Source organism: Oenanthe melanoleuca, chromosome 2, assembly GCF_029582105.1.
Source record: "Oenanthe melanoleuca isolate GR-GAL-2019-014 chromosome 2, OMel1.0, whole genome shotgun sequence".
Taxonomy (NCBI): domain Eukaryota; kingdom Metazoa; phylum Chordata; class Aves; order Passeriformes; family Muscicapidae; genus Oenanthe; species Oenanthe melanoleuca.
The window spans coordinates 82,180,505-82,195,364 of NC_079335.1; the positions used below are offsets into that span (position 1 = coordinate 82,180,505).

At 39.1% G+C, this 14,860-nt stretch overlaps 1 protein-coding gene across 1 annotated transcript in view; it reads right to left on the reverse strand.

Annotated features, from left to right (window-relative positions):
- Nucleotides 1–14,860, reverse strand: part of DUSP22 (dual specificity phosphatase 22) — a 43,062-nt gene that overhangs the window by 16,910 nt on the left and 11,292 nt on the right. Inside the window, exon 3 of the mRNA XM_056483868.1 lies at nt 12,316–12,398. Within this exon, the coding sequence (XP_056339843.1) occupies nt 12,316–12,398 (83 nt within the window). The remainder of the gene's footprint in view (nt 1–12,315; nt 12,399–14,860) is intronic.

The following is a 14,860-nucleotide window of genomic DNA, read 5'->3' on the forward strand; positions in this document are numbered from 1 at the left end:
AAAACAAAGGGAAAAGCTTGCAAAGCATAAAAACCGATGAAAAGAGAAACACCATTTAAAATCCTATACAATGTAATGCATCCCCTTTATTTCTTGAATATTCTTGCATATATATTGTTATTCAAACATTTCTTCAGCTGACAGCTATGTCAGTCATGCTTTATCTCTCCAAACACGCTTTTCCTCAGAGTACCCAACTAAAATCCAGCCTTTTTTAATTACATAGAATCTACATATATTATTAGGTAATATAACATCCTAAACATAAGGAATAGGTACAGACTCAAGCTCCTAGGGCAGTGAGATGCCAAACACAGCATTCTTCTGCTCATCTCAATCCACTACTTTCCAATTGTTACTTTGAAATAACTGCTCACTTTCCTTTCTCCATCAATCACCTTTACCACCAAACACCCCTACCTTCCAACACACACACACACACTGCAGATCTTTTGCTTATTACTCACATCATGATCCTAACTGATGGCCCCATCAAATTAAAGCAGTGCTTCCATTTCTTTTGGTGTATTTAACTTGTTACCATTGTAAAAAAAAAAAATCAGTAAAATAAAATATAATTTACTTTTTTGTTTTCTGTTTCAGCAGAGTAACCACCAAAACTAGATTTCTCTCATAGGCCCTGAAACTGAGTGCTGCAGTTAAATCGATACAGTGAGAGCTAACAAAACTAGGGCAAGTATTCAGATTTCAAGATTGTCAAAGTTGAAACAAGGGAGAGTTAAGTAAAATTTCTAAAATTCACTGTTATTTGAGAAACTACAACAACACTTGTGCAATTTCATCACAGATTCTGAAATTAATAAGTCACTTCTGCTGCAGTGAATTTCAAGGGATGAAACCAGATTTCAGGTGTATACATATATATGCAGAAGCTTTACACTTTACACAGTTATTAATGGAATTCTGCCAATATCCTAATTTCTAATTATATTAGAGGTTGATTTACTAAGACTGGAAACTGAACAGTTATGTCACATTTGGAAAAGTCGGCAAGACTAAAGAACAAGACCTTCCCAATGTCATTAGCTTTTAAAAAAGCTTATTAAATCCTGTATTTCCTTCAGTGCTCAGGAACATAACAGTCCAGGATAAGGAAAACTCTGTTTCTATTCTACTTAAATAGAATCTTATTTTAAAAACTCCAACTTCATTTTAACTGAACTTGTAAAAACTTTGGGGTTTTTTGATAGAACTTGCAGAACTTTGCAGTAGCAGAATGACATATCTCTAAGTGCCAAACGTCAACTAATGGGTCAATGACTGAAAACAGGATCTTTGCAAAGCACACACAAACTCAATCATACAATACCAAGAATTATTTCAGTGAACAGGATAAAATGTGAAAAGTACTGTAAGACAAATGCAGCATCTATACAGATGGCTGCTCCTTTGCAATGATCAAAGATATTCTGAAGTCACTGAGAATGATAATCAGTTTGATTATATCTTAGTTATACTAATATATGCTTTATATGTAAAGGGAAACTGTCCAGTTATTCTTATATAAAATAAGCACTTGCAAAATAGCTTGCATGAGAATAAGGACTAAAAATGCTACTCATTATTTCATGTTCAGTGGGTTTTTCAAGTAATGTTTTTACAGACGTTTTTCAGAATATCACCTCTGCCAGTGCCGTACATACATTTCTGAGGATCTAGTTAGCACTGGAAGCCTGAATCTAGAGTATCAGATTTGAAAAGTTGAGGAGAGGGGTAAAGAACCTCAAATTACAAAATTTCTGCTCTCCAAGAGCAGAGTGTGGGGGGAAGGGTCCTTAAAAAAAAAGTTTAAAAAGAGCAGTATTGTATTTTTGGCATAAAACTTCTCTATTTAAATTTATGTAAAGATACCATCAACAATTTCCAAGAAATTTTTTTTTAACATAAAACCCTAAACTTATATTTGTGAACTAAGATGCAAATAGAAAACCTCCAGCACCTGGCAAGTTCTTTCAGGTTAGTCAAAAACCATGTGTTAATTTGAGTCGTCACATCAACAGATGAGGACAGGAGGATTTATTTTTGTTTAGGGGCATTTCAGCAAAAAAGCTAAAGTGGGAAACAGCCAGCACAAAGCTTCCTCAAGCCAAACCAACAAGAGTTTATAAAGGGTTAGTCCAGTAATGCACCGAACTGAACCTGCTAAACTGAAAACCGTTCAACCGTTTGTTTGTCCTTTCAGTTACTTTCTGTAGCAATCACCATTAGTGCTGATTTTATTAATGACTCATAGAAAATGCATTTGTGTTTCAGCTGAGGACAACCACTAATTGACTTTAGCTAACAACACACTCAGGTTTGGCTTTGAAAAATATTATAAACGAAATTGCAATTACATGAATAATATGGACAGCAGCAAATGAGCAAATGGGATGCTCCTGCAATAGAATTCATACATTTCGTTTGTGCTATCAGGAATAATACAGTGTCAGAGTTTTTTAAAATGCTGGTTCATAGTTTTCTTAGCAAGTAGTCTCAATGGCACTTCTGAAAAGTTCCTTAAAGCTGGAATCACAAATACAGTGTCCTGTTGAAACCCTCTTTCCCAATCTCTCCTCTCTAAAATTAAAAGAGACAAATGTTGAAAATTTAAGGATTTTATAATTGCCCAGAGCTGTTAGTTATTATTTCTAATTCTAATCCTGAATTCCAGTTCTAGCCTGTCTCACATGAAGGAATGTAGAGTGGGAGAAAACACTGAGTTTGTATTAAATTGTGGTTTATCTAGTTAAGGACATGCCAAGATGATTTACAGGACTTCAGCTGAGAGGAAAGACTTTGTTAGCCTGCCTTGACTACATGACTTATTCAAGCTCCCAGGCATGTCAGGGCATATCTGAGCACTACCAATCACACTTGATCCCTGAACCCTCAAGAGGGTCTCTGAGTACTAAAATAAAACAATATATCACAACAGCCTGTTTCTTTAAGGGAATGCTGGAACGTGAACACTACACCTCTGGAATATGCTCACATTACTTTTTACAAGGGCACATAGTGACAGGACAAAGGGCAATGGTTTCAATCTGAGAGAGAACAAGTTTAGATTAGATACTTGAAATTAATTCTTTACTGCAAGGGTGATAAAACACTAGAACGTGTTACCCAGAGAAGTTGTGGATTCGCCATCCCTGGAAATGTTTAAGGCCAGATTGGATGGTCTAGTGGAAAGGGCTCCTGCCCATTTACGGTAGGAGGGTTGGAACTAGATGATCTTTAAGGTCCCTTTCAACCCAAACCATTCTATGATTCTGTGATTAGAAGTGTGGGTTAACACATTCCATTTCATGTCCTCTGCAGAGGCAGGTCAGAACATTGTCCTTTTCTGGTTAACACCATAACCAAGCAATTAGAAACACCAGATGTGTACTGGTCTCAACATCTTTCATGCAAACAGCTCACCATTGAAAGCTCCAAGGAGTCCTCATCCTCTCTTCCCTGCCACTTGCCATGACACGAACGTGCTTCCCTCCACACGTGTGTGATGAGCAACTCAATCCGTGAACTAATTTCGTGCATCACCACAGCAGCTTCTGCCAGGGCTACCCCATCGTGAAGGCCTGGCCTGACACACTTTAAAAGCTGCTTTGTGGAAGTCTTTTGGTGGCTTCTTAGTGGGATACTGGGGTAAAATTTGAAAAATTAGTCAGAGCTCCCAACTTCACAAGCAGAATCAATGCCAGACGAGGCATTACTTCAAACTAGAATCGTCTGGTGCTGCTATACCTGAAAGAAAAATGGTAGCTGTTTTGCTCAGCATGGTCTTCTGAAACATCTCATGAGGTGAAACCCTTACCATGAAAAGACAGTGAAACATCACAAAGGAAAGTTAAGGTTTTTTGTTTGAAGAAGTGCTTGTACACTTTCTCTTTAAGTTAGCACAATGGCTGAAAACCAACAGCTTTTAACAGTGGTGATACAGGAGTTTAATGCTACGGATGGAAATGCAACAGTCCAAGTTGACTAAATTATTAATTTGTAGAGCTGGTCTTTATATGACAGCCAAAACCTTGCTATATTAGTACCTCTGAATTTGAAGGCTGTCTTGCCATCTCCCTCTTTAACAGCTTCCATAAGTATTTGGGTTGGATCTCAATGACAACAGAGCCTGTGCAGAGAACATGTTGCCCAGTCATACCCAGCAGGATCTTCACTTGTCATGCCATCAAGATGCATTTTTCATATATGAAAGGCCTCCTACAGTTCAAGACTTCTGCATGCTATTCAATATTGCAATACAGATTTTTTAACAGATTGACTTGTTTTCACTTCCTGAGCAGAAGGAATCTCTCCAGAATAAATATATGTTGTTATTTTGTGTTTTGTTTAAAAATAAGTACAGTTGATTGATTTCCCAGTACTTCCCTTTTTATTTAGTTCATGTTAATCAGTGATAGTCCAGACAAATGCTTTCTGGACTACTATCCAGTGTGAGGATAGTCCTCAGAGAGTGAGGGATAAACAGACCAAGGGCAGCCCTGCCTACAAGGATTTGGGGGTGCTGGTGGATGAGAAGCTCAACATGACCCAGAAATGCACACTCACAGCTCAGAAAGCAACACCATCCTGAGCTGCATCCAAAGCAGGGCCAGCAGGGCAAGAGAGAGGATTCTGCCCCTTTGCTCTGCTCTGCTGAGACCCCACCTGAAGTGCACCCAGCTCTGGGGCCCCAGCACAAGAAGGACATGGACCTGCTGGAGTGAGTTCAGTGGAAGGATACTAAGATGTTTAAAGGGATGGAGAACCCCTCCTAAATGAAAAGGCTAAGAGAATTGGGATTGTTCAGCCTGGTAAGAGAAAGCTTTGGGGTATCCTAACTGTGGCCTTCAAGTCAATGAAGGGAGCCTACAAGAAAAATGGAGAAGGACTTTTTACAAGAGCATGTAGTGATAGGACAAGGGAAAATCACTTCAAACTGAAAGAGAGTAGGTTTAGATTGGATGTTAGGAAGAAATTTTTTACTGTGAGGGTTAGACACTGGAAAAGGTTGCCCAGAGAAGCTGTGGAAATGTCCAGGCTGGATGGGGCTCTGAGCAGCCTGGTGTAGTGGAAGGTGTCCCTGTCCACAGCAGGGGGTTGGAATGAGATGGTCTCTAAATTCCTCTCTAACCCAAGCCATTCTATGAATCTATGACTATAAAACAAATCACTAAAGCAGCTTTAAGCAATTCCAAAGTTATCAGCTGGAGAAATTTGGGGCATAACACATGATTTTTTTTCTCGTTTTTTAAGTACAGGGTAATTCCTGTTATATACACACATAAAAACATTAAGTCAATCCAGAAAGTGCAGCCAAGCGGGAAAGAAGTTTCCCCAAATTTATGATAGAAGGAAAGAATCAGAAAACTTTAAGGAGATAAGGTCAAAGTTCCCTGGCCAAAGTCATCACATTAAGTGCTAACAGCAGATATCATAGGTCTCTATAGTCAGAACCTAAATAGTTGCAAAAATGCAATCCACAAACTGTGCTAACCAGATTACTTGCATTGTGCCAGAGCTGCCAGTTCAGTTCTTCTAAAATACCTGACTTTGCTTTCCATTTCTAAAAGAGCACACATGTATAGTCTAAAGATCATGGGTAAACATGCAAGATTATCAAGCTCAGCTAAAACTGTATTAAGACTTACAACATACAGCCAGGCTTGAGAAACACGAAGTAAGATTCCAGATGTTAATGCAAGCTGGTATGAATCCATTATCTATATCAGGTCTTCAGGCTATGACCATTTGATCTTATAAACATTTCTCAGTTTTTGATACGTGTTCAGTTATTTAGCTCTTCACTTTCTTCCAAAGGTCTCGATTTAGCAGCCAGTTGTACACTTTATTTTAAATTCAAAATCTTGATTCAGCACTTCCTCTTGTGATTTCCCCAGCTGCAAGCTTCTCATCCTTAATACCTCATAAAACAGGTATATCACAGCATTCAGCAGTGATAAATCTGGTGAAGTTATACATCTTCTCCATGACATCCTTATTTTTCTACAACTTCTATTCCTCACTTACTTGTTCTATTCCAGTTAAAGCATCTTTTCATTGCCTGTATTCTATTACTGCATTTGACTGTTTACTCAGGGAGTATGAAACATTTTTCTAAAAGATCACCACAGAGCTTTTTAACCCTGTTGTTCCCTTTTAGTTCAGCTTCTTAAGTACTGAGTCTTTGAAAACCTATTTCTACTTGGATAAAAATTTTAGAATTTGAAAGCAAAAAAGTATCTAAAATTCTTTATAAGACAACCTGGCTGAGAAGTTCTTTATTTCCAAAGACACAGTTCATTTAAGTTGTTCTGCCTGCATAAGCTGATAGACTGGACAAAAAAGATTATAGAATCATAGATTGTGGTGCCAAGTTGGAAGGGACCAATCAGGATCATTCAGTCCAACTCCCAGCCCTGCACAGCACTCCCCAAGTGTTACACCATGTGCTCTGAGTGTTTGGAAGCACTCTCCAAACACGCTTCCAAACACTTTGAACTCAGACAGGTTTGGTGCAGTGCTCACTTCCCTGGGGATCCTGTTCCAGTGCCCAATCACACTATGGGTGAAAAACTTTTTCTTGATAATCAACTTAAACCTACCCTGACTCAGCTTCATGCTGTTTCCTCAAATCCTGTTACTGGTCATGAGGGTGAAGAGATCAGTACTTGCACCTCCACTTCCCCTCATGAAGATGCTGAGACCACAATGAGGTCTCCCCTGAGTCTCCTCTTCTTCAGGCTGAACAGAACAAGTGATCTCAGCTATTCTTCATAAGGCTTTCCCTCAAGGCCCTTCACCATCCTCACGGCCCTTCTTTTGGACAGTCTCCAATAGCTCAATGTCTTTTTTTATATTGTGGTGCTCAAAACTGCACATAATAGCTCAGTCAGCAATCAGGTTTTCTCTGCCTCCCCCATCCCTCCCACCCACCTACTATATCAGCATTTAGGTAGTCAAATTCAGGAAAAAAACAGGGGAAAACCACTGCTCTGGAGATAGCATGAACCAGATTAAGATGATATTGTTAATGGCATCAGAATACAAAGAAAAAACAGATAACTGTCCACTTATGCAGAATGAGGGGGAGTGGCAATCAACATACTGGAAATAAAAACCAAACAAATATTCTGTAGCCACAGAAAACAAAGAAAATAAAACTGACATGCATACAGAGGCAGCACACATGCAAAAAGCTACTCTTCATACAGTTCCTCACTAACAGAGTGAACAACAGAGAACTTCTGTGGCAGGAGACTGTACAGGCATGCCCACATAAACTCTTGTTGATTTAAAATCTACATTACTGTGATCATCATGATGTCTACCAGATGAGTGCAGCATAAAAAGCTGCCTGTGACACAGCAGGAGTCAGTCTGACAATGATAATGCTATAAATAAATTAATGCCAAAGGACTCCACAACCACAGGCGACTGGTAATGGGATTCATACATTTATTTACTAGATCAAACCTCTGGTGCAGGTCAAGAGCAGCAGCAGAATTACTGGTAACTGACAAATGTGTGGTGGACTGTGAGAAAGAAGCTGCTGGTTTCAGTCCATTTCCTGACTGATGGACAGGTGTTTGCCGTGCTCACAACAGCCACCACAACTGGCACCTCAGACAGACTGAGGACTGTGAAATGCTCTGGCTCTAAAATGCAAAGCTTAGACTACTATAACCTTACCTGAATCAACTTCCACACAAAAATGCATCACATGAGAAAACACACCTATACCTCTGGAAATATACTCCAGCAATTACTAACCCCCACAGCCAAAGTCTTGCTTACTTCCAGTCTGAATCTGTGACACGTCATTGGCCAGCCACAATGACAGGCACTCCTGATGTGGACTTTCCACATGGGGACCCACAGAATGCCTATCCATCCCTGCCTCTCTGGGACAGGGTCTTCTTGACAAGAAGAACTCAGTACCTCTCCCAGGACTCACACCATTCTCCTTCCTGCATTGCAAACAGCAACCACTGCCCAATGCAGCACAGGAAGCATTCTTCCTTCTACCAGCATTTAAACCTGTGGTTGTGGGGAGGAATGATGAGAGGACTAACACTGCTTGTAAATTCAGCTGCTTAGACATGACTGTCCACCACAGTCTACACTTTCCAGAATGAGATGCATCTGTTTTCAAGCTGCTGCACAGTCCACATCAACAGTCTATTTAGCTTGTGCCCACATTCATCTCCATTTAATCACCCCCAGAACAGGGTTAAGCACCTGAAAAATCCAGAGACAAACATCTCAATGGACCTGCAACCATATTCTTCTCTTTAAGGTTAACAAGATTTACCTTTACATACTTTACTCTGAGCAACTGGAACAAAAATTTTGGACATCTGTAAATGTGCTGAGGGTGCACACAATCTCCCTGTCTATGTCATTGATGAAGACATTAAACAGCAGTGGTTCCAACACTCAGGGTGCCCTGAGGAGCATCACTATGACTGGTTTACATCTGGACATTGAGCTATTGACCCTCTGGATGTGACCATAAAACCAATTCCTCATCCACCAAACAGTCCAGCCATCACATTCATCTCTCCAATTTACAGAAGGATGTTTTGGGGTACCATGTGAAAGGCCTTATAGAAATCCAGATACGAGACAACCTGTTGGATGGATCCTACAGGTCACTGCCAGACATGCTATTATCTAAAGCACACTTGGAGACATTTCCCCATCTACCTTTCAGTGTCTCATATTCTGAATAGAGATTTTAAAATCTAAACTAACTGAAAAATAGAATAGAAAAAGCAGGTGGCAAGAAACCTAATTATTCTCCTCTGTTCATGGCTTTTGTGTGGATTTATAAAACATCTGTGAGTGTCCCATGGGCAGCCATCCAAAGCGCTCTGGAGGAGCCAACTTGATTTACCAAGGCTCTGTCCCTGTGCATCTGTGGGAGCACACATGGTGCTGTTGGACACTGCTCTCACTCATTATATCTGAAATAAAAAACCGGGTTCCATACAGCATGTGCACCTTTCTCTTGGACATGCTGCCTGCTACCCATTGGGTTTTCCATTCCCATCACAAAAGCTATAAACATACATCTTTCAACTACAAAATTCTCACCAAACTGGTTAAGATTCTGTATAATAACAGTACACTTCATTAGAACAATAGCCTTAGAATGCTCTCTAAATATATTTCAAAATTGGTTTTATTAGAGGAAAAATTTCTTTGAAACACTTTACACAAAAAGAACTAAAGGGCAATATGGCAAGATAGTTCAGGCCAGATTTTGGCAAATTTCTGCCAGTGTAAATCACTTGAAATCTTACAAACAATTCTGTGTCTTGCACTTAATGCAAGCTAGCCATGTCTAAAGGTGTAAGAAGTCTTAGAATCCAACTAATTTTATACCTACTGTTTCCTGTTACTCCAGCTTGAAAGTACTCATGACTTCCTAAGGTCAAACTTTGATTATTAGCCACCCATGAATCAGACATCCATAAGGGTTTGTAAATGATAATTGAGATAATGTCCAAAACTGAATTTCTATAAGAAAACTTTTTTTAAAGTATATCTCAGTAGGCACATATAACATAAATCAATATAATATTTTGTTGTGAAACTGTTCAATCATTTTCTAACAGCTTACTAACTTATGAGGAACTGAAGCAACCTATACCCAAAACCTGCAGTACGTAAGTCACACAGCAAAGCATATTTTTAAAAGAAACTGTAAGCATTTCAAGCAACCAGGTAAAAACAGCCTGTAACATCACAGAAAGAGGAAATGCCTTCAGTTACTACAGCAGAAAATAGTTTTACAATCTGTAGCAAGTTGGTGTTCACTGCCTAGACTGTTGTTTGTTTCCATTTCTTCAGTATTGCATTCTTGACTATGACAAAGTCAGATTGGGTATTTTCATTCTCTACCCACCAGCAGTGGGTACAAAATCAGTACTTCTGATAGACCACTTTAAGTGCTGTATTTAGAGGTATTATTGCATCAAAACAGTGATGAAACCTCAAAACCTGTCAAGCAAGATGTAATCTGTGACTTCTGAGAACCAAAATATGCATCCATATTCTCTGTTCCACAGACAGGCAGAAAAGACCAAATTCTCTTTGATAACTTGCTACTAAAACACTACCAGCCTTTCAATGTCTAAAACCACTTACCTTCCTTGGCATGCACAGAAAGTTTTGTATAATGAATTAATTGTAGCATTTCCTACAGGCTCCTACATGTGCTACAGGACTAGGGAATACTGGAGATAAAATATTGTTAGTTAAAGACAAAGTCAACTACTCCAGAAGCAAGGGTAGCTTTTTACAGGTGAATAGCATATTCATAAATGCATACACAGGAAACAGGGAATCTCAGGGAAAAGGTATTCCATTATCACTGCAATTGCATGTTTAGAAGTCTGAATAACATCAGATGATTTCTGAACACAAAAGTAATCATGTTCCATGAGTGAAATTTGGGGAGAACAGTGATGAGAGATACACATAGGGAAAACATTCCTATTTTATTTCAATGGACATGAGAATGCCCAAGCACAATGTGGACACACAAGCTGTAAACAACATGGATGGATTTAAATAACAAAGGAAGCAACCAAACCTAACAGAAGTTTTCTAGGCTCTTGTTCTTAAACAGAAGCATTCAGTCGAAAACAATCACTGAAGTAAGACCATGACTGATAATGAAAATTAGCTCAGCTCCCAAACAAATGGAATTTGAAATCCTTATACTACTTCAGGAACTGGGGAGAAGTTTTAAAGGAACTATATTGCAAGCAGAGAAAATTGAAGGCACAGTTGGAAGCAAGGGGTGGTTAAAGCAAGTCCATCCTCAACCAGCCACTGTTTGTTCATATACCACTGTAACTTTTGAGACACTGCTGTGACCCAGACTGGGAAGAGATCTGGGTAAACATAATCCTTCATGTCTTTTGTGGTGGTAACTAGAGGAAGAAATGGTAACCTGGTTATATTTAAACCACAAAAGCTCCCAGCTCTATTTACCATGCATCCTCAGGAACAGATGCACCACCACAAGCAAGAAGGTGGTGTGTGGGTCACCAAAAGTACCACCATCAGAAGCACTGACCTGAGGATGCAGCTGATTTGAATCATAATCAGCCTTACTAGCTTTCTTATGATAAAACAAAACAAAAGTCCTTCTATTTTAAAGACCAGCACCCTAGAGGCAACATGACATCTTTACTCAGCACAAATGTGTATCTCTTCAACTAAGAGCACTCTTGAAATTCATTCTGTTTCAGACTTAACAAAAACCAGGCACAACACCAGTCAAATGGACAGTGTAACAAAGTCAACAGCTAAAGCTCTGCTTCAGCACACTTATAAATTCAAGGTCAACCCAGAGTTCACCATTACCTTGATATTGGGGTAGATTGTGACTACTGGGGACACCTCTTGTTCAGCTTACCTATTGACTGGCCTAAGAGAAGTGGAAATTCTGTAGCTTAAGGACTGAAATCACTGGAGACATTTTGCATGAAGAAAAAGAAAAGCAGAGATTCCCAGCAGCATATGAAGGTTAACACCAACTGCCTTACCCAAAATTTTGCTAGTTTTCATGAGAAGTGGAATGCAGAGAAGCAATGAACAAATTTTAGAGGGTAACAGTTCCTGACATAAATCAAATAGCAGGATTTCAAGATGCAGCAAAGCCCAGCCAGACTCCCCTCCAAGGCAAACTGATGTAAAGAAGAAAACACAGCATTCCAACAAAGGAGACCTGTATCCTGTTCCCAGCTCCTTCCCCTGCTCAAGATAACACAGCAAACACAGGTCTTCAGATTAGTATCCCTTCAGTAAAAAGGGAATAATACTTTATGTTGAAGTGTTGAAAACTATACGTGCCCTGCTATTTTAGATCTATTATGTGAGGATCACCGGTTCCTCCCACACTCCAAGCCTAAATAAGACTATTTCACATAGAAAAGGACTGCAAACCCATCTGCCATAAAGATTCAAGGAAGGGGCCCAAGTACAAAGAAGGGTTAGTACTGGGGAAGGAATGTTGTTTATATGATGCTTAAACTCCACACAGAAGAAAACTTACCTTTACTATTAAATTATAACATAATCCCATTAGTGTGTTATACAGATTGACAGTGTAGTTCTCTTCCTTTGTCAGTTAGATTTCTTGTTGTTAAAACAGCAGCAACAACAAAACCTGGCTCTCAAAACTACAGCTTTCAAGAAAATCAGTCTCAAAACACCAATTGCACAGAACAAAAAATTGACCCCAAGATGACAGTCAACTGCAAAGTAAGGATTTACTGTGGAGTCCCCCACAACACTTACCTCGAGCATAGGGCGGGCACTGTCATGGATAGAAAGAATGTGCGTAATGTTATTCTTACTCAATTGCTCTACATCTCGGGCATCTGTGATAAAGGGAAAAAAAGGAAGATAATTTTTTTTAATCTCTTGAAATAGCATTTCCATTGTGCATGTTGAAAAGTTACTTATTGTTGATACATTTCCTTTTGAAGCTGCATAAAGTCAGGCAAAACCTCAAATGCAGCTGTTCTAGAACACCATCATCAGAGTGGGTAGCGGGAAGACACACTTCTAACTCCAAAACAAATTATATTCTATATAAAGACCAAGCTTAAGTGACTCAGGAATATGTTCTCAAGTCAGAAGTTTCATGTATTTTGCATCTGAAATGTAAGTCTGTGCACGCCTGTGTGCAGGTGATGGCCATCTGAACTTGCACTCAGAGCTGTACAAGAAATATCTGACCTCCTCTCTACCCACAAATCACCCTTCAGGGAATACATTTTCACTTGGGAAACAGACCTTGTGATATCCAGGTCTGAGAAGGGAAGCCAACCATATCACTTAAATTGAGGTCTCAGCAGACAAGCCGAGAGGGTAACAAGATTCTTACTTTCTGTGAACTTTCTGTGAACCAGTAGAGAAAAATGTGCATTTTGCCAATACAAATGGTAATCTTAAGTCTAAAGAGAGACAGGTGATAAAGATATCAAATGTATGAAAAAGCAAAATGCTACAGCAAGGAAGTGTAGTTGTGAAAAGGTGGTTCCTAGACCTGTAACCAAGGGGTTTCAGACATTCAAAACTGGAAAGAAAACTGGGGCAAATGAAAACTTGATGCTCAATACAGCAAAACCATAGGCTTGATTCTATGGGAAAAAAGGGTAAAATAGACTATCATCAGTAAGCAACTTTCCCCATACTAAACTATCAGCATGTTAGAAAATGACCTGAAAGAACCACCAATACAGGTAAAATTTAGCGTATGCCCATTTACTTCTGACCTTTTTGCTTGAGATTGGCAGAGTGCACCATGGCAAGTACAGCAGTGGTTTTGTGATGTGAACACCTGCCTTTGAAATCTGCCCATACAATCTGTTCACATTAACCTAGTTGCACACAAAAAGAGAGTACTGACCACAAAGGTTTCAAACCGGCTCTCTCTAGGTACAAAAATAATAGCATCACCTGTGTGTTCTTTATGCTCATGCAAGAGTTCAATTAGCATCTCTTGTGTCGTGTTATCCACCTACTATAAAGTTTCAATGCCTTTTCTACATCACAAAGAAGAGCTGGCCATTTAATTATACTGCCCCATAGACAAGATCCAAGTGAGCACAGTAACAAGCAATAAAATTTAAACCTAATCCAATTATGAAAGCTTCTCTACAGCTAATAAAATGAAGAAAAGAGTCAAAACTGCAAGAATTTTACTCACTACTGCTCAAGCCTGCACGATCAGTAGAGATGCCTAATCCTTCAGTAGAGAATTAACACAAATTCTGTCTGAAACAGAATTAAAGCCTAGCTTCACAGAACAAATAAAATTTTCTAAAAATCCCAGAACAAACATTTCAAAGAAGGAATGCTAATGCTAATGGCCAGTCAAGGTCCTCTAATCCACCTGACCTTCAGATTTTTTTAACAGTTTGTAGGACAGTCTCAATTCCTTAGGGAATGCCTAAGCAAGCAAGGATTTGGAAGCCCAGAAACCAGTGCTTCTAAAAAACTCACTGTTTTCTGCCTTACAAAGACTAAGGGCAGACTTCAGAGCCTGCTGGCTGGAACTCATGATGTTAATGCACACCTAGCACAATGAGACCCCAATCTCTAATTATCAGTATAACCTATGCGGTAAGAAATGTCTTGCCACACAAGGCAAATTGCATTAAAAGAAGGTATGATCCAAATTAAATGCTAACTGCTTTGAACCAGTTTGAAGGCCTAATAGACATAGTACAACTCAAAAAGACTGAAGTACCTTAGTTCTTCAGTTAACAGAGACTCAGGCTAAAGGAATTTTAGCAAATCAAAGCTATACACTGATTTCAGATATTCCTAGAAACAAGCTGGAAATGGCCACCCCACATCTACATCACCAGGTAGCCAGCAGGTCCTTTGTGTATTTGGGAAATAACCATTCAATTCACCAAAGCAGAGAAGAAAAAGCTTCCCAGCTACTATCTGGATCTAAACTTTAAACAGTTTACAAAGGGGAAATTCCCCTGGTTCCCCAGCACCTGCCTTAAGTCTCAACAGATACTCCAGATAAGGCTATTTAAATAGCAATACAAATAAGATCTCCTGTCACTCACAGTCTCATACCATAAATAACAAAAAAAAAAAAAAAAAAATAAAAAAAATAAAAAATAAAAATAAAAAATCAGAGGTTATGTAAAGAACCACCAAAACCCAAAAGAACCACCATCACCACAGCAATTCTAACTTCTTTGCTGTAGCACAATGCTGTACAAGCACATGCAGACTCACATTTTGAAATCACAGTGTGAAACACCCCATTTTCAAATATTAAGATTAAACCTACCTATCAGAGCCCCTCCTGTGC